The sequence below is a fragment of the Neopsephotus bourkii genome, unplaced genomic scaffold, assembly GCF_033783945.1.
Source record: "Neopsephotus bourkii isolate Nb327-2 ecotype Australia unplaced genomic scaffold, CSIRO-AGI_Nbou_v1 NB_977, whole genome shotgun sequence".
NCBI classification, from domain to species: Eukaryota; Metazoa; Chordata; class Aves; order Psittaciformes; family Psittacidae; genus Neopsephotus; species Neopsephotus bourkii.
In genome coordinates this window covers 813,847-837,424 of record NW_026901471.1, presented here as the reverse complement: position 1 = coordinate 837,424, position 23,578 = coordinate 813,847, and the positions used below count along the sequence as shown (strand labels likewise).

Below are 23,578 nucleotides of genomic sequence, written 5' to 3'. Positions count from 1 at the left end.
TCTACTGCAGCCTTAGGCTCAGGTTCTGGATTCATTGATTGTCTCTATAGTCCTTCCTCACAAGCCTTTGTGATTATACCCACTTTGAAGTTGAAAGCTGGGTGCATCTGACCTTTTTGACCTCACACAATTGGGATTCCATGACTGATTAACACGTGCTGGGAATGGGGAGGTAATTATACCTGTAAAATTAATTAGAAAAAGAGAAAAATAATCTACCCACTTCTCTCGCTCTGCACCTTGTGGGAATGTTATTTTTAAAATTTTTTTTTCTAATTTTGATAATGCTTTAAAATCAAATTCTGGGTTTGTAACCCTTTGATCGATTATATATTAGGGATCTTATTAGTTTATCACACACACTAATATGCTTCCACAGACATAGCTACCTCCTGCCACTCACAGCAGCTCTCAGTCCAGCATGCACTAACTCCTTCATATATATGCCATATATTTATTACTACTGTGAAAGTTATGTCTTGGAACACAGTGCTGTGCAAAAGTGCTATTGAGAAAATGTAATAGAAATTAATTTCATTACATGGGGAGGGGGTGTACTGTGTCAGAGATACAAGGCCTGTATCTCTATCTATCAAAGGCCTGTAGTGTTTTCTTTCCTCTGCTCCTATCCTCTGTCCTACCCTATTTCTTGTCTCTACATAGGTCTGTATGGGACCCCTCCTTAGGCTAACCTGGAATCCAGGATTCCATCACATCCCTTTCTTAATGCACCTTAGGCCAGGCTAAGTGTTGTGTGTTTTCTCAGTTGAGTCAGGATGCAGTGTCATTATGATCTAATTTTGTTAGGAAGTTCAGTGAGAGGATGAAAAAGACTTTCCTGAATGCAGCTCTCTTGCCTGTTCTGTTGCTGCATTATTGCAGTTAATAGCCTAGTACAGATTGTCCAGTGGTTTGTGTGATTGTGTTAACATCATCTTAATCTACTAGTAAAATTGTTACAGCTGTGTTTATTTTTTTTCTCATCGGTCATTTTTACCAATGGAAAATCTGATTTTCAAATATGTGTGACAGCGTAACTAGAAGAAAACGCGTATACTGATTGCAAAGTTGAACTTGCAGCAAAAGTTAGCCACAGAGCCCATGCTGCAAACTGAAAATGCTACAGAGCAATGCTGCCATTGTAAATGCCAGTTCAGAGAACAGAAATTGTGGATAAATAACAACTACAGTTGAATCCTAAAAAAACATGGATTGCCTAAACCCAAGGTCTCTGTCTGACACCAAGTAACATATGTGATCACATTGCAAGGGAAATTCCTCTTCCAGTTACAGTTTGCATTGAGATGTGATATAAAATTCCTGTTGATTTTGGTTTTAAGGAGGGCAAGGAAATCTGATAGTTTAAGATTCTGTAGGTTTTGCGTTTTCTTTTTCCCAAGGCAAAGTAATACAGTTTCTTGTCAAGGAGAGCACATCTATCAAGAGTCAGAAAAGAGGCTCTGATGGAAAGTGGGGAAGGCTTACAAGATCATTCTTGTTGCTACTTTTACTTCAAGTTTTATTTCATGTTGAAGCATCTTGTGGGTATTTTCAGGCATGACTGGATTATGGCTCAGCTTTTTATTTTAAAATGGTTCCCTGCAGTGGTGAGAGGTGTTTACCTGTTTTATCACATCAGAGACATTAATGAGACTTCCCAGCATGTCTGCCTAGCTGCATGCAGGGAGTAACTTGTCTTTCTGCTCTGCTGACTCAGCTTATTCACTCAATTATGTTATTCCAGGGAGAGAGAGAGAGGTTTCCTTAATAACGAGCTACTTTGGCAAACACACTTCACTTACATTTCTATAGAGTGCCTACAATGAAGACATTTGGAGAATGCTGATGGATTACAAATGGCTAGAAATTGCTGTTTGCACACTGCTTTTTAAGGTGTGGGTTCTGGAGCTGGAATCTTTGTGGGGAATTGGGGTTGTGGAGAAGAGGTGGAGAAGTACAGCCTGCAAACTGAAATGGAGCAAAGTTTAGAAATACGAAGTAGAGGGAGGCAAGGAGGGTAGCAATACGATGGCAAGAAAGGACTGAACGTGAAGTGTGAGTTTGCTAGAGAGGTTGTATTGAGAACAGTGGCTTTATAGTGTTTAGAAAATTTTCAAGAACAGTTCCTAAAGTCTGCACTTTTGGTTGTTTCATTTTAATAGGTAATTCTGATTCAACATCAAAACATTGAAAACTTTTTGTATACCATTTGTTAATAATGGTCATCAAAAAATGGTCGGGGTGGAGGGGGAGGAATTAGGGAATGTATCAAAACTTGTATTCCTTTTTATTTATTTATGATCATTAGAATACCTGCCTGTTTAGGTTTTGTTCTGTCAGTAACAGTGGATTTAAGCATTAATCTTTCTCAGTTGGTACAGGACTTAAGTATTTACTGGGCCATCAGAATTTGATGTAGTCATTCTATTCGTTTAAAAACAAAAACACCCCACCAAAGATAAACATGCAAAGGACAGTGGTCTTAGGGAACTAAGTACTGCCTTCATCTACTTAATTACGAAGGATACAGACAAAAACATTTGCATGGAAAATACTAAGTGCAAACATGCTGGTAATGATTGGTTTCAGTTATAAAATACTTTTGGATGATGTGGCTAAAATCCAGTGTTCTTATTTAATTGGTTTTGTTCTTAGATGCTTCCTGTAAACTGACTTTGCAGGTCTTGAAAATTCTTTTTTGGATAAGAACGTGATAGCAGTGGCTTTGCTTATAAATTTGTCCTGAAGTGACGTGTTCTTGCTTATTCTCTCCTTTTCTACTAGTTGTTTTCTTCTGAAAAGAAGTTACGTTTTAGTTGGTATAAAATAGTGCTACTATATACATTTTTTTTTTTATCTCAGAGCTTATGTGATGGCACCATGGGATTGAGTATTATTCAGGTGAAATTCGCTGTAAAAAATACATTCTCTTCCTTCCATAATGGTTATTTAAAGTAAAACAAAGCACAAACAGAAATGTCTTTGCTACAGACTAGTGTGACTTTTGATTTGGAGTTGCATCTGTTTGGTTGCTGTGTGAATCTGCCTTTGTCTCTGTTTACTGAAGTCTTCAAAACCCACTATTTTCTAAGATGGTTTTAAAATATTTTGTCATCTTATTTCTAGATATACATGCATACATTGGTTTCAGAAACAAAACATGATATTCCAGCTATCTGGAATGACATCTTCCATGAAGCTTTTTTTTTTATGAAGGACTTTGATACTTTGACTAGGTGGTTTTACTTGAACACCAGATTTTGATTATACTGAGCTTCATGCTGAAGTTCCTTCTGTATTAAATTTGCTGCAGTAAGTTTCACCAACTTCAAAGACAAAAGGGGGAAAACCCTGCTTCTACTCAGATAAAGCTATCTTTTCCATGGGTAAAAAGTTCCTTTATATCCTCTCTGTTTTATCAGATGGGACTGTTAAATTCAGGTTCAGCAGAACTAAAGATACTTCCTTATTTTCTAAATAAATAAATAAATAATGTATATCTTTATTTAATAGCCAGAATGAAATGCTTATAAGAGATTACAGGCTAATGGAAAAAGAGATAGTAGCTATGATTGTGCCAGCCTAATGTTTTGGAGTGCTTTAATCTTTCTGAAGCTTGACTTATAATTGGAGAATTCTTAGGCAGCTTTAATTCCTAATATTAAAAAAAGAAAAAATAATAAATTCCTAATGCCTGTTACTTCTTATTAAGAGCAGTAAATGCATGTGGTTTAGCAATTCCCAGGCCTATTTGAAAATTAATGGGGTGAGAACAGTAAGTACTTTGAAAGTAAACAATTTAGGGTGTTGTCAGAGAAACTTCTGGGAGGCAAGCAGAACTCACACTTCAGCTTAAGTACTCTTTTTCCTATTACCAGCCTGCTGATCAGGCAATCTTCCCTGATGAACAACTTCTTATAGCTGATTAGTCTAAAGCAAGATTCATGCTTTGATACGATAAAATCACAACTGTGTAACTACCTTCTGGAACTGTGATTAAAGTAGAGCTTTTGCCTTTTTTAAGGAGTGAGGAGTGGTTTCTTAGAAATTATGTACCATGTCTGCCTTGGAAAAGAGTAAATAGATCACAGGAGAAGGATGAACAAAAGGAAGGAACAAGCATCTTGTATGTGATATGCTGCCTGAACTTAAACTTTTCCCAGTGGTTATGCTGGCTATTTTAATTTTTCTTTTTAAATTGTCCTATTTGTAGCCCAAATAGACTAATAAGTATTACTAGCGTGGACATTTTGGTTTGTGGAATAATCCTTACACCCTCCCTTCATTTTTTTTAAACAAAAAATTGCAGATTCAACTAGATGTAAGCAGGTGTCCTGAGAATTAACTACCTGCATCTTAATTTAGCTGGAATCAAAATCTCAGTTGTATACTACTGCCTGTTCACAATCTGTTGGATATTTGTAAATAATAACTAAGAGACTACCAGTGCCCTAAACTTTTCTAAGAGCCTTAAACGACTTGGTCTGAAGTGGGTCCTCACCGTTCCCTCACCTGCTGTTCCTTTTGGTTCTTCACAGCTGGAAACTGATGGCTGCAATGACATATTGAAGCCTACACAAGGAATTGAAACCAGCAGTCAGGACAAATACTAAGCCTCCTGTTTAACATGTCAGCCTGCATTTTGTGCATCTCTTCTTAGCTGGCCAGGCTGAGGGACAGAGTAGTCACAGAAGTGGCAGACAACAGCTGGAACACTGTTGTGGAGGGCAGTAGGAAGGGTGTTAAAGGTTCAGGAGAATCTGCAAGGTTTAGGTGTTATGGGGCCATGACAGCCTCAAGCACTGTCTGAACTTTAGTCCAGTTCCAAACTGCAGGTATCCATAGCAGAATGGTGGTATGAAGAGGAGAAGTATGAGGTGGACTGGGTAGAAGAATTGACAGTTTATTGTTAGCTGTGTTTAGCTTGTGCTGAGTGACAGTTCATTAGAAAATTCCTGTGAGGACATGCCTGACATGAAATACAGTGGTTATCAGATACAGCAGATAAAGTCAGTTTTTAAAATATAATTAGGAAAGATGATCTTATAAATGCATGCATATATTTCACTGTGCATTTGAAGGAAATAAATTCATCTGATAAAACAGTTGCTAAAAAAAAGAAAATTCAGCAATTCTATTTCCCACAAGTCTGTTGAGGAGCTTTCAGCTGCAGCTTTTTCAAAGCCTACATAAAGATATTGTATCGTTAAATATGCCGCTGAAGCAGATCTGGACGTACTAGGTCAAAGCAAAGATGATCGTAAAATTCACGGTTGAATGTGTTTCTCCTTATTTTCAACCCAGTTAAAGTAAAAAAAATGTCCTGGTTATTGAAACCTATTCACAGGACAGATAATGTTTACCTGTGGAGCACTTCTTGTGGCGTTATACTTTGAGATGAGGAGCATAGGAAAAATTTGACTAGTTTGTTTTCTGCTGTAGACTTCATGCTTGCCTCTTAAACTTTTATTTTTTCCTGAGGCATTCATCCCGTCTGCTGAATTAGACAAGAATTACGTAAATAAAAGTAGGAAGTGGTTGTGTAATTGGTCTCCATCATAATGTAAATATTTCTCTGTAAGCCTTAATTTGGGTCATCTCAGCCAGCTTCACTGGCATGGTCCACATTTATAGTGCCTGACTTTGCTACCAGGTTTATTGTTACCTGTAATCTGACCCTACTTTAAGGATTAAACTCTTCGCAGTGGACTTACTTCCCTTCACACCTCAGTGTTGCTCCACTAATGTTCTCCTGAGGAAGAAGGGTCACTTGAGGAGGGTGTAGTGACATCTGCCAGTTTTAGTCATCAGGCAAATTAAGCTGTCTCAGCTAAATGTGTATTTGTGTCATCACTACTCTTTCTACATTGATACCTTTCTTGGATACTGCAAGCTTGTGTCTGCTGTGAATCCCCTAGACATCAACTGCTGAATTTTTTTGGCAAGTCTGAAGTTTGTGAGAAGAGTTTGATTTTGGCACCAACTTTCTCAGCCTATCTTCATATGGGAGGTGCTCCAGCCCCCTGGTCATCCTCGTGGCCCTCCTCTGGACCAACAGTTGCCATGTCCTTTTTATGTTGAGAACTGCACACAGTACTCCAAGTGAGTTCTCATGAGAGCAGAGTAGAGGGGCAGGATCACCTCCTTCAACCTGCTGGTCACGCTCCTTTTGTTGCAGCCCAGGATACAGTTGGCTTTCTGGGCTGCAAGCGCACACTGCAGCTGGCTCATGTTAAGTTTCTCATCAACCAGCACCCCCAAGTCCTTCCCCACAGGAGAACACATTGTCCAGAAAAGGAAGCATTTTTCTGATTATAAAGTATTGTGACCTCTGGTATTCTGAATTTGGGAGGAAATTATGTACTGAGACTCTAGCAATTTGTAAGTTCTGTTTTGGATACTGTCACATACAATGGAAAAGGTAGGCTAATATATTCCCTGAAGTACAGTTACAGATTTTGTGAGTAATTTTGGGTGACCATATTTCATTATTTTCTTCTGCAGTTCAGAGATTTATATGTGTTGGTAATTAATGAAAACACAGGATTTCTGCATTGTTATTCACAAAAATAAGGAGGGTTAGAGTTTTGGGTTTTTTATTTCATTTAGATATGCATGATCTTTTAAGAATGTAAAGTGAAGAAATGCTAGCACTTAGAAATAGTTCTGAAATAATTCACAGTGAAGGCTCTCTTATGAAAAACAGTTCTGTCCCCCAATTTCCTCATCCCCCAAAACTAAGGAACAAATTTCCTGGGTTATAGTAGAGGATTGTTTCTTCTTACACTTCTAGTGTCCTGATTTGTGCCTTGTCTTTGGCTGGGGTGATACCTGGTATTTAGATAGCTCTGTATCTTACAGAGGTATCCCTGCAGCTTTTGTGCAAAGTCTACAATTGCTACCCTTTTTTCCCCACTCCAAGGATGAGGCCTTTCAGCTTCTTCTTTCAGAGTGTACGTTCTAGCCAATTTATGTACCTTCTGATGCTGAGAAACTTCTTGTGTGTTTTGTGACCCCCTCGGCCACAGTGAATAATTCATTAACAAATCACAAACTGAAATAGTTTGCACAGATTGTTGAGCCATTTTAGTTTTTAACAACTTCAACAGAATAATTGGCAGATGGGCATTTGGCACTGCTCTGGAGCTTTTCTGTCCTGATGGTTTTAACACAAACTATTTCAGAGTTATAAGGAAAAGATCTGTTTCTGTCTAACTGGGTTGTTACACTTTGAGGTTGTCAAATAAATAGAAGTTTCAAAGAAAACCATGTATTCTGTCACTTTTTAAGATTAATTTTCTTCTTTTAAAGTCTAGGGATTCCATCAAGTTGGATGACCTGAAGGCAGAGGTGTCACCACGAATTTCAGCAGAAGATCTGATTGATCTGTGTGAGTTGACAGGACCTAATCATTCCAAAACACCTGTAAAGAAGACGAAGTCTAGCAAGCCAAAGTTGCTGGTTGTGGACATCCGTAACAGTGAAGAGTATCCTTCAAATCTGAGTGCCAGCCTTGCCAAATCATGCTTGTGTTAATTATTTTCTCATTGTCTGCAGGCAGTGAAATGTTAGAATGGTAAATAATGGAAGGGATGTGGTAGAGGTACAGTGCAAGGACGGATGGCAGACTTTGTTATGGACAGACTCAGTTTGCAGAGAAGAGGACAAATATATTTTTGCCTTCCCATTTTAAGCTGTGGGTCTAGTTAAACCACTTTGTACCAATAGCGTTTTTTTATGACAAGTGTTATCAGTAGACCTTCCTTGTTTAGTATTTTGGAAGGGTGTGAGGCTTTCCAATTAAGTAGAGGGGAGATAAAGATGAGTTAATAGATCATGTGCTTTGCCAGTCCCTCAGTGGAAAATCAATTCCAATGAATGACTTCTTGGTACTGTCAGGAAATGCAGCCATATGGCTGCCTAACATATCTTCTAGTTACCTTCTTCATCAACATCCATCTAAAAGTGGGGGTAATGATAAGGTTTCATTAGAGATAACTGTTAACATTATGCCGAGTGTTTGGGAATATACTTGGCTTGGTTTTGGTTTGTGTTTTTTTTTTTTTTAAGTATTGCTCCTCCTTTCACAATAGCAAAGGTGATGTAGAATTTGGTGTTGCGGTAGGTGTACTCTTAGCTTGCTGTGTCACAAGCTTAAAAACAACTTACATACATATCTACATTTGCCCATTAAGAATTAATGTTTTTAGCTTAATGGGCAAACAGTACTCAGCGGAAAAATAGTGAAAGAATCATGAGATTTGGTCCACCTTTTACTTTCAGAAAGGAAGATCATTTCTCTTACATACATCTGGCTTGTTCTTAGAGATCTCCAGTAAGAGAGATTCAACCAGCACCCAAACCTTTATGATCAGAAAAGATCTTCCAGTGTCTAACAAATGCGCTAACATACTGCATGCTTACCAGAAAAGTGTAAATTCATAGAATCATAGAATAGTTAGGCTTGGAAAGGACCTTAAGATCATCTAGTTCCAACCCCCCTGCCATGGGCAGGGACACCTCGCTCTAAACCATATCACCCAAGGCCTCGTCCAACCTGGCCTTGAAAATTCAAGACAGTGAAATGAATGGATTGGTGCCAATATTTGGGCTAAAATGTGTAGTAAAAAAGTAAATAAACAATGTTTCAACTTTCAACTTTTTCATCTAGCTTGTTAAAATACCACTTTAGAGGTAATTGTATATGTAGAAAAACACCACTACTAACATTTTTCTCTATTAAATTTTTAGCAATATTTGTGACAAAGTCAGGTGAAGTAGAAAAAAAAATCTTATTTTTACTATGTAGAGGTAAATTTACTATTTACGTAGTAAATGGAATAGTATAACTGGACTATTCCAAATTAAAACTGTTTATTTTTAGGAATTACAATTTTATTGTATGCCAAACTTCAATCTGTAATGTGATCCTCTGTGTAGTTAAGACAGAATGGTCAAAGGAACACAAAAAGTAGTTTTCCTTGCATGCATTAATTTCATGCATCAGTTAAGTACTCCAGTTAAGCAGAGATACATGTGTCTGGGTAGTTTGACTCTTTATTGTCTGGATTTCAGCAGCTTCTTTACTTCTGGATCTAGATTGTTGAAAACATGGTCTTCTTTACTCAGAAAACAGTAAACATGCAGGCGATTTTATGAAGGATAATTTCCTCATCAAGAGAGAATACTTTTCAGATTCAGTTTAAGAGATAATTCCCTGGAATTAAAAACTGTAAAAGCTTATTGTTACTGCATAGAAAGTGTTGATAAAACCAGGTTAAATAATGCTTCTATTTCTACATGGATCATTCTGTTATTAATTATTTAAGCTACTTCCTAGAAATCATCAAGGGGAATGCAGAAGGAGAGCAAGTAATATAAAATGCCTGGACTACAGTTGTTGCACTGAAAGTCAACTTTCAGTGTATCTGTGTATAGTAATAGATTTATTTATATTATAATCAGGGTCAAAGTCAAGGTGTTTCTTTAGATGTTTCTGTAGCCTTCCTAATAGCTTGGTAGTAGGTTTTACTCTACTGTTGCACTAATCTTATTCTATTCTAGCAGAGTAGATTCAAAATTTCAATTATTTTGAAATCATTTGACTGCTATGATGTGAGGGGTTTTATGAGGCTGTCTTTCATGTGACAGACCACTGTGAGGTGTTTCAAAAATATGGTCATTTCGTATGTTTTAGTGTTACTCATCTTCATTGTCTACGCCTGTCGTGCTAAACTTCACCCTCACTTTGTTTTCAGTGTGATTTCAAAAAAGCATGAGAGGACTTTCAATAAGTATCAAACATGTTTCATTTTTCATACTAGGATGCACTTGAAAGCTAAGGCATTGTTTTGTAATAAAGCTCACATTCCAAGACCAAGAGCTATTGGCCCTTTTTCCCTAGTAGACAGCTTTGTATCAGAAGACCTTCTAATGAAAAGGTAATAAACTCAAAGCAGTGCCTGTGTTGGCCAGCAATTCATCTAAGATTCATTTCTTTAAGCATGTTAGCAGAAATACTGGCAGCTTTCCATTCCTGATACAAAAATGGTAACTGCATTATTACAGTCTCTCAGTCTGTAGCATAAAATCTTGTCCTTTTTGTTGTCTTAGTACTGGAATGCTTTAAATGCTCACATAAGGTTAGGGGGCGTGTGAATGACAAAAAAAAAAAAATTGGATCTATCTAGCTTGGTACTAATGTTGATATCGAATGTATTTATATTTTAACAGATTAGGTCAAGTTTCTCTGAGCAGTTAAGCATAGTTGAATGTAAGTGTGAGCAACTAAATCTGTCCAAAGTAATTTTCTGTCTAACTGATGATTGTTTCAGAACTTTTACTGTGGTCAGTAGCAACGAGAGTAGTGTGGTTATAAATGGGATTGAGGAAAGGGGGTTGGCACAGATTGGAAAAGCAGATGTCATAATTTTCCCCTTCAAAATAGAAACAGTCAACACTAATGAATGGTACGTGATGATCTTTTGTTCTTTCAAATGTTCTTATATAGCTGTGTTTATCCCAAACTGTAACGATAATCATAAACCTGAAAGTGTTACAGAAATCACAAGCAATGCATGCTAATATTAATCTAAGTCAATTCAGTTTTATCTCCATTTAAGGCACCTTCTTTATTAAAAATTATTCTGGAATTTAATTATAAACTGAACTAGCTTTCTGCAAGTACAGTTATAAAGAGTGACTAATTAGATATTTGATATTGTGAATATTTTTGCAGAACTTTTCTGTTTCCCATCTTGTCAAAGCTGTTCTTTCAAATTGTTGGAGAAAGGGAGTGTTCCCAGGCTTGTGTCCAGGAAAGTAAGTCAGAGGTTTGTCAAGGTCATTGTGCATTTTCAAATTCATAAAAAGTAATGTAGTAGTGGTCCAGCTTGATTTTATGGAAGAGACTTTCACATTCAGTATTTGATCATAAAACCTCATTGAATGATCATCCTTTGAGAGTGAAGCACAACTGGCTATATCTTAATGTTGCTTGCACTTGCATGTTGTTTCTGTTACTGGGACTGCAAATGATATATATGATGCTCATTGTCTGGGAATCTGAGTGCATGTGCATTAGAATTTCAGTTTGGATCAAAATTGCAGGGGACTCATGGGGCTTGTCAGAAGTCTTAAGGAAATTTTCCAATAATCTCCATTTAGTTTTGGTTCTCATTTCAAGTACTTTCTTTTTGCATAAAGCATCTCTGGAAGAGGTGCTCCTGCTGCTTGTTGGTAATTGGCTCCTGTTATCAGACTAGAGCTGATTTGAAGTAAAATCCGCGAAAATATGTATACTGTGGATAGTGGCTCTGTAGCACAAAGTGTTTCATTTAGCAGATCAGTTTCTGTAGTGCTGTGCGATGTCCTTCATGGAAAAACAACTCTTCATTCCATCCTTTTTTTAATAGGTATTGTCAGAAGTTGTTTTCTGCGCAAGAGTAAATAATCAAGGAGGTTAGTCAAAATATACCAGCATAAAAGACCAGCACTGTTGTATCATGACAGCCAGAATGAAGACTAGGTTCCTTCTACAGCTTTGCATGTACCACAGATTTCTCTGCCTTTAAGATGTCCTTAACTGATCTTCCTAAGCTTTAACCGTGGCCACATTTCAGGCAGCATCAATGTCCCATTTGCATCAGCATTTACTGCAGAAGGCGATCTTGTCCAGTGTCCAGCAACTGCCACACTCCAGAGCTTTAAAGGAAGAGTTGTGGTGATTGTAGGAAATGCAGTGAAGAACACAGCTGCTGTAAGTATATTACTATAACGTGTATGTTTATACTTAAAAATACATCAATGGCATGAGTGCAGACAGTAGTAAATAAATGCTGAGTCTGAGTAATTCTAATTAGTAACTTTAGGTATGATGACAGCATTTGGAGTGATTTTTCTGTTGTTGTTCGTTTCTGCTTCTAGACCAAGACATATTTCTCTTTAAGTGTATAAGATGCCAAGATCCAAACAGAGATTATTTCAATGACACCTTACATGTTTGATGGTGGGTTATGCAGCTTTCAACAATTACACTGTAAAACACTAAACATCCTAATTTACCTCAGTAGGATCCTAACCATTCACTAACCTCCTGAGGAATAGGAACAAGAAAAAGAAGGTGCTTTGGTATTCGCTAATGAGTGTCTATGAGAGATATCCCACATGCTACCAAGTAGTTTTCCAGGACCATTAGCGAAGTAAAACTGCAAGTATTCTGTTCAAAACAGAACAAAGGAACAATCTGAAACAAGTGTGTGACGGACAGAAAGGACAGAGGCTTTTACAGTGCAGATTGTGGATGACACCATAGTTAAGAAGGTACAGTTTTCTCCTGTAATGTAGTGACACTTCTTATGCAAACTTAGATTTTTTTTTAATGTTTTTTAAATGAAAATTGAATCGTTCCTTTGCAGTGCAGCTAAAGAAAACTTTCAGTGTGCTTAATAAGTGCAGGTACTTAAGTCATGTGAAAGGGTGCTGCCTTATCCTCTAAACCCTCACTTTCTGCAGCTGAGACAATGTTGACCCAGTTTAACTGGGATTGTCAATATTATATCTTTTCCACAGAAGAGAAATGCTGTTTTGCCTCTTGATTTGCCTTTAGAGTTCTTGAAAGTCTAACTAAAGAGTGTAGAGTTTTAAATAGCAACAAAATACTGGATTGACCAGTTTGACCAGAAATTAATTAAATACTGGAACCTAAATACTGGTAGGGACTCGCCACCTCTATCACGTCCGTAAAGTACATATAAAACCAGCCTCCATTTGACTGCATTGATAAAATTTAGAATGCCTTCCTTTTGTGAATTTTTTTTTAAGGCCAGTTTCAGTCTTACTCTGCATGACTGCACAGAACTGTTTGCCACTATTCACAAATTGAACCATTCCAAAACTGTATAGCTTGAGACTTGACAAGAACAATAGCTGATACTTTTTGAATTTTACTAGGTAATCCAATCATATGAAAAATTGCAGATGTGAGTGCTTGGAAACAAAACAATTTTGTACAAAGAAATGTAAGATGTTCAGCTTAAAATGTATTTTTTCTAAACAATTATGTATTTCCAGCTGAAAAGGAATGAGCCACAAATTATACCCTCCACCATAAAGGAGAATTTTTCAGAAGCATTCACTGGTATTTACTCCATTAAACATATGGAGATTGGCACTGTAAGATGTTTGGTTTAAATATATGCAGGAAGGAGAGAGGTGAGGATAAGTGTGGAAAAAGCACTGAGTTTTTTAGGGGCTATTTGTAAATAGAAGGTTGAATCTTTCAGTTGCGCTTAATATCAGTAGCCTAATTGGCATCATTAAATAAATAATAAATTCAAAAAAAATTTAAAGTCGAGTGTACTGTGCAGACCTGTAGAAAAAGCCTTTTTCCCCTTTTCACACTTTTGTGTTTGTATCTTTTGTATTTTATTTAGTGCCAGATGATGAAACATTTAAATTGGAAATAAAATGCTGTCTAGAACTTGATAGACGAGAGGGAAACCTGAAAACTTCATCACAGCACTGTTCCAGCAGGAGGCAAAGGAAGCCAGGAGTGCCACAGACTTAAGCATAGCTCTGGCTCTAGTTGAATGCTTGTTAAACCATTTAATTTACTCACCCTAAAGAATAGATTGGCTGATGTAGAAGAGCCTTACTGAATGTGCCATTAGCAGCATAAAGGTATTGTAAAGAGGAGCTTGCACTGGACATTGGGTTGTGCTGCTTGGCTCATGCTTCTCTGCAGAATACTTCCATTGGGCTGGTTCTCACTTCATGGCAGCCTTTCTTCTCCTAAGGGATTCTGGGCACTTGGTAACAGAGCAGATACTTGTTTGTCTCTGAAAATAGCAGGAAACCTCTACATAAAAGGCATTATGCTGGAGTTAATCAACCAGATTCTGTTTCGCTTTTTAACTTTTAAGTGGTAGCATCTCTTAAGTGAATTAATTCCCCTTTTCCCACATCCATTGATAGAAAAGTACCTTGTAAATTCCAGTATAGGCAAGGGATCATTACAGCTGGGAGAATGGTACTTAAATAGTCAATGAGTGCTGAACTGTAGTTTCCTTTTTTTTTTGGTGTATGGCAAATAGCATGTCTTCTGATTTTTGTCACTTTCAAAGTCTGAGATACAGCAAGTACAAAAGCAGATGGTAGTTATGCATATGTAGGATGGGAATTGGTTTTTTGGTCTTTTTTTTTGAAGGGTGACATTAATTTATCTTCCCTCCTTTAATCAGCTCTAGGTCCTAAGCTATTATCTGTTTTCATTTCCAACTTTTTGCCTCTGTTACCACAGTATTGACTGAAATTAGAACAAGAAAATACCTTGCCTGTTACTAAATCATACTTCAGCAACTCAGTTTTCACAGTAACACACTTCTGCTTGTGTGATGTGGAGGTTTAATGTATATGTGTTTCCTGGTGGCTTGATAAATGCTTAAAAAACGTGTCTTTATAGCAGGGAAGTAAATTCTAAACCATAATGTCTGATTGTTACATTGATTATTTTTTGTCTAGATAAGTTTTGCTGCTATAAATATGTTGTCAAAACAATTTCTACAAGTTACTGAAGCAAAGTAGTCATTCTTATTGCATCACAGTAGCTAATAGATAAAATGTATGAATTATCTCCAAAGCAAAGACAAGCATTCCTGATTTTCCAGGAGATCTTTCTGACCCTTTTCAAGGCAAGAGGGAGAGGGTCAAGTTCAAGATTCTTCCTGTATAATATATTCCTAGCCTGAAAAAAAATGTAATTTCTGTATGAAAGTAACATTTTCTCTCTCTCAGTACACTATAAAAAATGCATTTCTTATTCTAAGAAATCTGAGACATATAGGTTAAAGTGTCCAGTTACCACTGAATTTGTGTGATTTTGTTGTCATCTTCCTCAAGATTATTAAAAAGGCCTTGCCAGAGAAGCAAGTCCCTGCATGCTGAAGTTGGTTTCTTGTTACAAACCTGTCTTAAAACCACAAATGGATACCCATTAAACTTTATAGGGCGATCTGAAGATTAGGTGTTGCATAGAATACTAGAGGGCAGGTGCATTCATGCTTCTAAAGACAGATACATTTAGTTAGAAGGGTCCAGTGAAATCTCTGGAGTGAAAGTAAATAGAAATTAGGTGATAAATTTCTTGAGATGTTTCCACTATACATCTTTTAGATTCTACATTTCCTTGTAAGTATTCTCTGCGGAAAAGTGATTGAACAAGGTGAATGAAAACTGAAGGTACTTTCTCTTTGCGGGGATGGAGGGGTTCCTTATGATTCCCAGAATGGCTTTTTTCATGTTTGCTTTATTAAGGCATCACCCTCCCTTCTGCACTCAGAGACTACTGGAATCATCAGGTGCCTCTCTGTTGCCTTTAAAGACGAAGAGATTAACTAAGACTGAAAGACTTAATCAGCAACAATCCTGCTGATTGTAACCCTACCCCAAACATGGTTAAGTCTTCATTATTTTATACTGTAAAGTTTGTATTATTGTAATATGCATAGTGAATGCATGTTTTCCTTCATCAACAGAAAGTAGCCCAGCTGCTGTTGCCAGTATGTTGCCCTTCACACATCCTGAGAAAGGTACTTGGGCTGCCAGCCAGGGGTAGTGATCTGCTTTTGAAATTCTGTCCATCAGTGGCTTGGATTAGTTTGCTCTGAATACCTAAGGTACAGCAGAGTGACCTAAATATTCTGCCATCCAGCTAGGTATGAAAGAGGAAAGGGGGAAATTGAAGATGGAGTCACAGGAGCAGAATCTGAGTGTTCCTTTTCCTCTTCTGAAGTAGGTGCCAAAGAAAGTAGGCTACTTCTAAACCTCCAAATAGGTTCCGTCTCTTAATTTTTATTGAGACCAATGGCTACAGTTACCGTAAATTTTAGTTGTAGACATTGTTTGGCACATCTGGGTGCCTTATTTCACAGGGTTTGGATGTTCCCAAGATGAACGATTGCAGAGCCCTCCACTTTACCTACCAAAAATATCTGACTTCTGATATGCTGGCAAGCAGGAACTCAGCTCTTCCCAATCATAGGGACAGGAAAGATGAGAGGTAATGAATCCTGAATCCTGGAGTGGTGCTGTCAGGGTCCAGAGTTTCATTCAGGCATGTCAGCCTTGGGTTATACTGTCTTCGTGGGCTGCACTTCTGAAAGAGCACCCTTATCCTTGTATGAGCTTGCATGGTTTAGGTTGTATCCTTATCACTCAGGGATACTGCATTGTAACATAGAATTATCACTTTCTGAAGCTGTTTTTCAGCTCTGGAGTGTTCCCTAAACTGTATCTGAATCAGCTTTTGAAGGGGATTGACCAACTGCTTCAGGAGGGAATGTATCTATTGTGTGGGAAGTCCAGTGACTTTTGTCCTAATGTTTCATAGAATCATAGAATAGTTAGGGTTGGAAAGGACCTTGAGATCATCAAGTTCCAACCCCCCTGCCATGGGCAGGGACACCTTACACTGTACCATATCACCAAAGGCCTCGTCCAACCTGGCCTTGAACGCTGCCAGGGATGGAGCATTCACAACCTCCCTGGGCAACCCATTCCAGTGCCTCACCACCCTAACAGGAAAGAATTTCCTCCTTATATCCAATCTAAACTTCCTCTGTTTAAGTTTGAACCCATTACCCCTTGTCCTGTCACTACAGTCCCTAATGAAGAGTCCCTCCCCAGCATCCCTATAGGCCCCCTTCAGATACTGGAAGGCTGCTATGAGGTCTCCACACAGCCTTCTCTTCTCCAGGCTGAACAGCACCAACTTTCTCAGCCTGTCTTCATATGGGAGGTGCTCCAGCCCCCTGATCATCCTCATGGCCCTCCTCTGGACTTGCTCCAACAGTTCCATGTCCTTTTTATTGTTGGGTTGATATTTCTCTTCCAGCTTTTAAAGTATCTCTTTTTCTTCTGACTCTTTCAGAATATGATATTGACATTTATACCCTGGTAACATTTGTCGCAGCAGTCTGTTTTTGGTATTCCAGTACAGTATGATACTCCTCCTTCCCTCCCAACTTGCCCTTTAATTACAGCCTGTCACAAGAATGTCTGAAGGTGAATAATGTGTACATAGCAACCCTGATGGCTAGCCTGAAGGGTGCTGGGAACGATGCCACTCAAGCTGTTGTGTTATTAGCCTGTTTGCTGTAGACAGCCTAAAAATGTGATATGCCTGGTGTAATACATTTGACATACTTGAAAGCTGTGATTTCACTGCTTGGAACAGGGTAGTAGAAACATTTTGATAAATGCTTCAGTGTGCAGATTATGAAGGTTCTTGATGATACTTAAAGAAGCAGTCAAGTTATGCTGTTTGTATTGACAGCAACATCAATACAGGGTAAAATGTTTAATATTTGCCCAAATTTTGATATGGATTTGCTGGGATCTTGTCTGTCTTTAAAAGCCTGAGTTCTTGTATCTGCATGAAAGAGTCTTAGCTGACTGCTTTCAAATGTAAATTACAAATTTCTGGCTCAGTTATGCTCACCAGGAAAGCTGTTTTATCTAGAATAGATTGATGCATTACTTAATAGAGGAACAGTGTTTCCACAGTTTTCACCAAAGCCATCACATAGTAGTCATTAAACAAGTTGTTCACATATTCACCCTTTCATATGTAATATTTGCTGTGAAAGTAGAAGGAGTAAGATGCAGCCAGTACAAACACAGTAAGTAACTGAACTTTCTTGGAAAGTGCATTTTGAGGAAAGGCCACATGAGGCAGAAAGGGAAAAAGCCTAATCTTGTAGCATCCCTCTAATCCTCTGCCTCAGACAAGCATAACTCTTTTCGTCCAACTAGTGGTATTGTCTATATGGAAACAGAAGCCCTGCAGAGGACTGTCATCCGTTGGTGGTATGGGGAAACAGATATATCTCAGAAGTAATGTCAACACAAACACTTGATAAATTTGAGAAAGTATAATCAATATATAAATGACATAAGGTCCATTTCTATTTAAAATCAGCCTGAATGTGAAAATTTTATTGTGCACTATTTTTATAGGTTCAATAAATCTCTCTCTAAAATGTAGGTGGTTTACAGGTTGCTAAGGGTGATGTAACCTATTTGCTTATCCCCTCACCATGTTATCTTCTGTCTTAAGAGCACCTCTGTAAATTGTTTAGTGGACTACAAATTACATATTCACATAGCTGTTATTAAACTTCTAGTTGACAATTTATGATAGCATTTGGAAAGGAAATAGAGCCCATGTGTGAAGTGTAAGGTGGCAGTTTCTGCTGTAAAAAGTCTGGCATTAATTAAAAAAAACCACCTTGCGCTTTTTTTGTGGACCACTGATTTTTTCAACTTTTTAGGATTTTTTTTGTTTATTTCTTGGGTTTAAGTTACTGATATTTGAACATTAATGAAGGTCACATTGTGGAAGAAAACTGTGTAGCTATTTCAAATAGTCTGTCCTCTCATGGCAGTCCATCAGTACACATGCCAGAAATAACACTTTCATGTGTTTTGAAAATATGGCTTCATACAGTATATTTTGGCAGGCAAAGTTACCAGGTGGTGCTGGAACATTTCAGAAACATGGTGAACAAGTTGCTGTTCTTGTCTCTGACAGACGTACTCCTCTGTCTGGGAGAGAAAGGCACAAACATGTACTGAGGAGCAGAACTATAAAAAGTCAAAGCTTTAACTAGGAAGACTGCAGTACTAGTTAGCCACTACTTCTAAACCTGCTCTTCACTGAAAGTTACTGTTTCTACTTTCTGTGACACAGAGTGAGATGGCAGAAGGTAAAACTAGGAATGTCTTTAATCGGATCAAATTCTATTACCCTATGATTTAAGCCTTGGCACTTTGCAGTTGTGGAGACAGGTGTATGTGCAAAGCTCTTGGAGGCTGATATTTGAAGTATGATGGCAGCTCTCAGCTTATGGCAATATACGTGCCTTTGGGCTCCTGACTTGAAAATAGTTCCCACAGTGTTAGGGTACCAGTAGTAGTACTCTGTATTTTCCCTGGCTGTATGTTGAGATGCAGTATTTTGAGCTGTATTTGGAGCCTTTTTCACTGAAGATATGTAAACAACTGCAGACTGTTCATGACAACTTACAAGAAAAAAAAAAATGCAGTTCATCTTGTGGTATATCATCTCATTGTGCTCATGTGCCTTCTGCCTGTCATTTGCTAACAGCCACAGACTCTGCAGTTGCATGCTTCACGGAGGCCCTGCAAGAAGTGAGAGATTCCTCACAGTAAGATTATAAAGGAACCTCTTATCATACGTAGTGAAGAAAATTTATTTCCAGCCATAGACTGGTTTCTAAAGCAGTTCTAAAATACAGAGGGACACAGGCCTTAATGCTCAACCCCTAAATGCAAAGCATTTGTTTGCATATTTTCATATTTTCTAATATTACATGGAATATTAGTTTTACTGTGGCTAGGGCATACAAACACTTGGAGCAGAGTTTACAGTTCATTGTCTGAAGTGTAAAGTTATCAGTAGACAGAGAGTGGAATCTCTCTGCTGACACATGGGACACTGTACTTGCCAAATAACATGCTGCTTCCTCTCAGTCTGAACGTTTGTGGCCATTTTTCACTTCTGCCAGTTATGAGCAGCATTAGTGTCTGAGACAGAGCACCATCCATTAGTCACAGGTGGAGAGCACTGTGAGGTGACAGATAAGTACATACGAAGTAGAGATGTCTGGTAGGAGTATTTCGCTAGGAATGTATGCTATTTTTGTACCTCATGGTATGCACAGCTGAGCGCTGTTTTTGACAGACAGAAATGTCTTTGTCTCTGTTTTACTCTACACCATAACTTCATGGACTGTGATTATAGCAAGAGGTTGTTGGACTCTCCCAATTATACCTCCATGCATATTACACCACCTCTGCATCAGAAAACCTCTCTAAAAGCCTGGCATTTACTTTTCTTATGAAAAGTGGCATCCACATATTGTCTAACTTTACTATTAGCTGGTTTGATTATTTGATTATGGGGATTTTTTCATTAAAACCTTTGAATCCTGTACTGACTTGACCCAAACTAATGGGAGAAGAGATTATTGAACTTCTTTTTGGTCTTCCTTAGGCAAGTAACTGAAGCAAACATAACAGTCAAAATGTCCTGACTGATCACTATGACCTCTTACTCTGTCTCAACAAGTCCTCTGTGGTTACAGGTCATGTACGAGTTGCTCATGCCCTGGTTAAATCTATCCTGAAACAGAGAGAAACGAATGCAGTAGCTATGTCTGACACATAGTTAACAGAAATAAATTCCTTGCATATACAAAATACCTTCAGTGTGAAGCAAAAGTTCTCGCCTGGAAGGAGTTTAAAACTTTGCTGCTGTGAACTGTTACCTGGTAAAGAGTTTATTTCAGGATTGTACTTGGTCAGGTAATCATGTAGTACATCTTGTTCTGCCTTAGTATCTGTTATACTATTACAGGTAATTAGAGGGAATGTAAATGTAAAAAGAAATCCCGTGCACTGTTTGGATGGTGTGTCTACTGCAGTTCTAGAGTCGGTGATTTAGTTCTTTGTGCAAAGTTAGTTCTTTGTGCAGAGTTAGTTATTTGCACATCATACTTGCACAGGATCCTGCAATAGTATTACGAATTATTTTACACAGTCAAAAAGTTAATTAAAAGTGTTTTACATATCCCATTTGGAAGCACTCGGTAATTTTATAAATTGTACTAATTTTTCAACCATCTCAAAGGCTGGAATGGCAGGGCATTTTTTTCACAGCTATTGCAAATAAAGTAAAAGTATTATAGTTTCTCTGATTAATCCATTTTGGTGGCTTGCTTTTTAATGTATTGCAGTCAGTAGTTAAAAGGCAAGTTTGACATGATACACAAAATGCTGTTCCTTTTTTATTTTGATATTTTAAAACTTTTTAGTATTTTTAATTTTTTAATCATTATTGTTATTTTGATATACAAAATATTGTTCCATCATCAGTATAGCAATTGATGTGTAATGGATTAACCGAGAAGAAAGGCTTTCAGGGACTGGAGAGGGAGGGGGGAGATGTGCTTGCACTGTGTAACCTGCCTATGGGCAGACTAGGGGCAGGGGAAGTGCAGCTGCTGGACCCCAAATTCGTATTTGACATCTGTGAAATTAAGTCATGTCAAACAAGTTTGACAGGTAAGCAGATACTGTACCATCGAACTGTGATGCTTGTGTATTTGGGATTCTACAGAAAACAGTTGGGATTTAGACTAATGCAGAGAAAAATACCTGGTATTTCGTACTTTGGGAGGAGTTCCAGCAGTTACCTGAATATTAGAAAATCCTGTTAGGATGAGGTAAAATCCTGCCTAAGCAGAGATAAATAAATTTCAGGGTTATAAGTGACACTTTCATGACCACCAAATTAATTCCAGCTGTTTCAACACAGGCCTGGGTTCCTGTGTTGGACTAGTTGGTGCAAAGAAGGAGCTTCTAGGGCCCAATAATTTTTTCTTTTGCTTAACTTGCCACACTGAATATGAAGTTATTTTGATTTAAGGACTGTAATATACAGCATGCTAATGATGTATCTGTTTCAGTTTGCAGCTCACCTAGTGAAAAACAAATATCCAAGGGTATGCATCCTAGATGGAGGAATCAACAAGATCAAGCCAACTGGTCTCCTCACTGTTCCTTCTCCACAAATTTAAGTGACTTTAAACATTCAGGACAATCTGTTTGAATAGGGAAATCTTACCTGAACCCAAAGGGCATTATGGCATCTTCACTATACAAGCTATCATGATGATCATGTCTTATCCTGCAGATCTTGATCACAGGAGCTTTGTGTTTATTCTTTGGTATAGAGCTTCAGTTGGAACAGATGAAGACTGTGAAGCTTCAAGCTTTCCAGGAAACCTCTTTCAGCACTGATGTAGTGCACAACTAGTTGAGCAAGTCTGGACACAAAGAGTAACTCAGCTGACATTTGGTGTCTTATAAATATTTATGCAGAACAAAGTAAACTAGCACTGGCTGGCTCTAAGCTGCATTTAAATAGATTATTTTTCAAAAATATTTTACTGTGAATGTTGAAAGTTACAAGCTGAAACTGTACCCTGTGTGTATCCTGTGGAAAAAAAAAAAAGTGTGTTCTTGAATATTTTAAAGAGTAATTGCTGCATCTTGTAACCTACTTTCTTTTTGAAAAGCATTGTTTCATCTGGATTAGTAATAAAGATGTGTCTCAGATTGGAAGTCACTGTAAGAGCTGCTGCTGAGTCAATTCAGACTATATCATATCCTACAGAAGTGGAGAAGGCCTGCTCCTCCTTGGAGAATTTAACATTCTATTTCCACAAACACAGCAAATGCAACAATTTCTAAAACAGTTACATTTGCTGAAAAGGTAGGCTGTTGACAATACTATGACTTATGACTATAGATCAGATACTCCATGAATAATAGTGCTTTCCCATTTTAGAATCTCATGCCTTAAAAAGAAACACTGCAATTTTAATTTTCATATGAAAACATTTGACAGTAATCACTCTTGTATGAAGTGGAGGTGCAAACTTCTGTTTGGTTTTCTGCTCTTTCAGCTAGTGGTGTCAATTTTGTCTTTTTTTTTTTTTTAATTAAATCCTGCTCCTTAGACATGAACTTTAAAACTGACAGATTGAGACAATAAACCTGTTTCTAAACTAAACCTGTTTCTAAACTTCCACTCATCTACACCAAGTGCTGTAGATGAGTGAAAGCAGGCTTCCACAAAGGGCATAAGGTGACTGTGCACTAGAGATGTGGAAATTGCTTTGCAATAAGAAGCCAAAAGTATTGAAATCACAGAGAGAAACAGGAATTGGCATCTCTCTGTTGCTGAAAAGCTAAATTTGATTCAGATAAGTACCGTCTTTCTGCATATGTGCAAACAAACCCACCCTAATTTCTCCACATCAGAATCCCAGGTTAGCTTTGCTAGCATGTCAGATCCAGAATTCTAAAAATAATGTGGGAGAAAAAAGACTAGGAAAAGAAAAGAATCTGTCTTCAAGAGTGCCGCTTGAAAATAGTACCCTTAATCCAGCAAAACCAGGTGTGATGAGACTGACAGTATGGCTCTGAAATTAAATGGGAATTTGAAATAATTTATTGTAGAAGACAAGAAACTTTACATTGCTTTTTCTACAATTTTAAAGTTTAGAAAACACTGGTATGACATTACACGGATCACTTAAATGTATGGATTAAAATGTATTTTGTAAAATGAACAAAATTACACCAAAGATCTCTTTACATGGTTACAGTTGCCTGTTAATTTGTGAACTTGACACCATACTCTTTATTAGATCATTATTTAGGACACAGCAGTTTATATGATACAACCTCACTGTTAGGTTAATGAGGATTTGCTCTGGAAGGTGTGGTTATCTTACACCTTAGCTGAGGATTTTATAGCATGAATAGGTTCTAGTTTGGCAAATGGAACATTGCAGCAGCTAACATTATTTCATTTTTCTTCTGTCATAAGTGAATTCCAAAACAGACAGTTGTAAGAAAACCACACCCCCCAAAACCAACACCAAAAAACAAACCCCCCCCCACCCCCAACCCACAAACACCAAACCCC

General features: G+C 37.7%; 1 protein-coding gene across 4 annotated transcripts in view; it reads left to right on the top strand.

The window, feature by feature from the left end:
- TBCK (TBC1 domain containing kinase) overlaps positions 1-23,248 on the top strand; it is a 98,758-nt gene extending 75,510 nt beyond the window's left edge. For 3 of the 4 annotated variants that reach the window (XM_061359439.1, XM_061359438.1, XM_061359440.1), the window contains 3 exons: positions 7,312-7,487; positions 11,599-11,758; positions 21,549-23,248. In XM_061359439.1, coding sequence (XP_061215423.1) covers positions 7,312-7,487; positions 11,599-11,758; positions 21,549-21,659 — 447 coding nt within the window. In that variant the 3' untranslated portion in view covers positions 21,660-23,248. The remainder of the gene's footprint in view (positions 1-7,311; positions 7,488-11,598; positions 11,759-21,548) is intronic. The other variant, XM_061359441.1, reaches the window with a different exon arrangement.
- Positions 23,249-23,578: the final 330 nt, after the last annotated feature.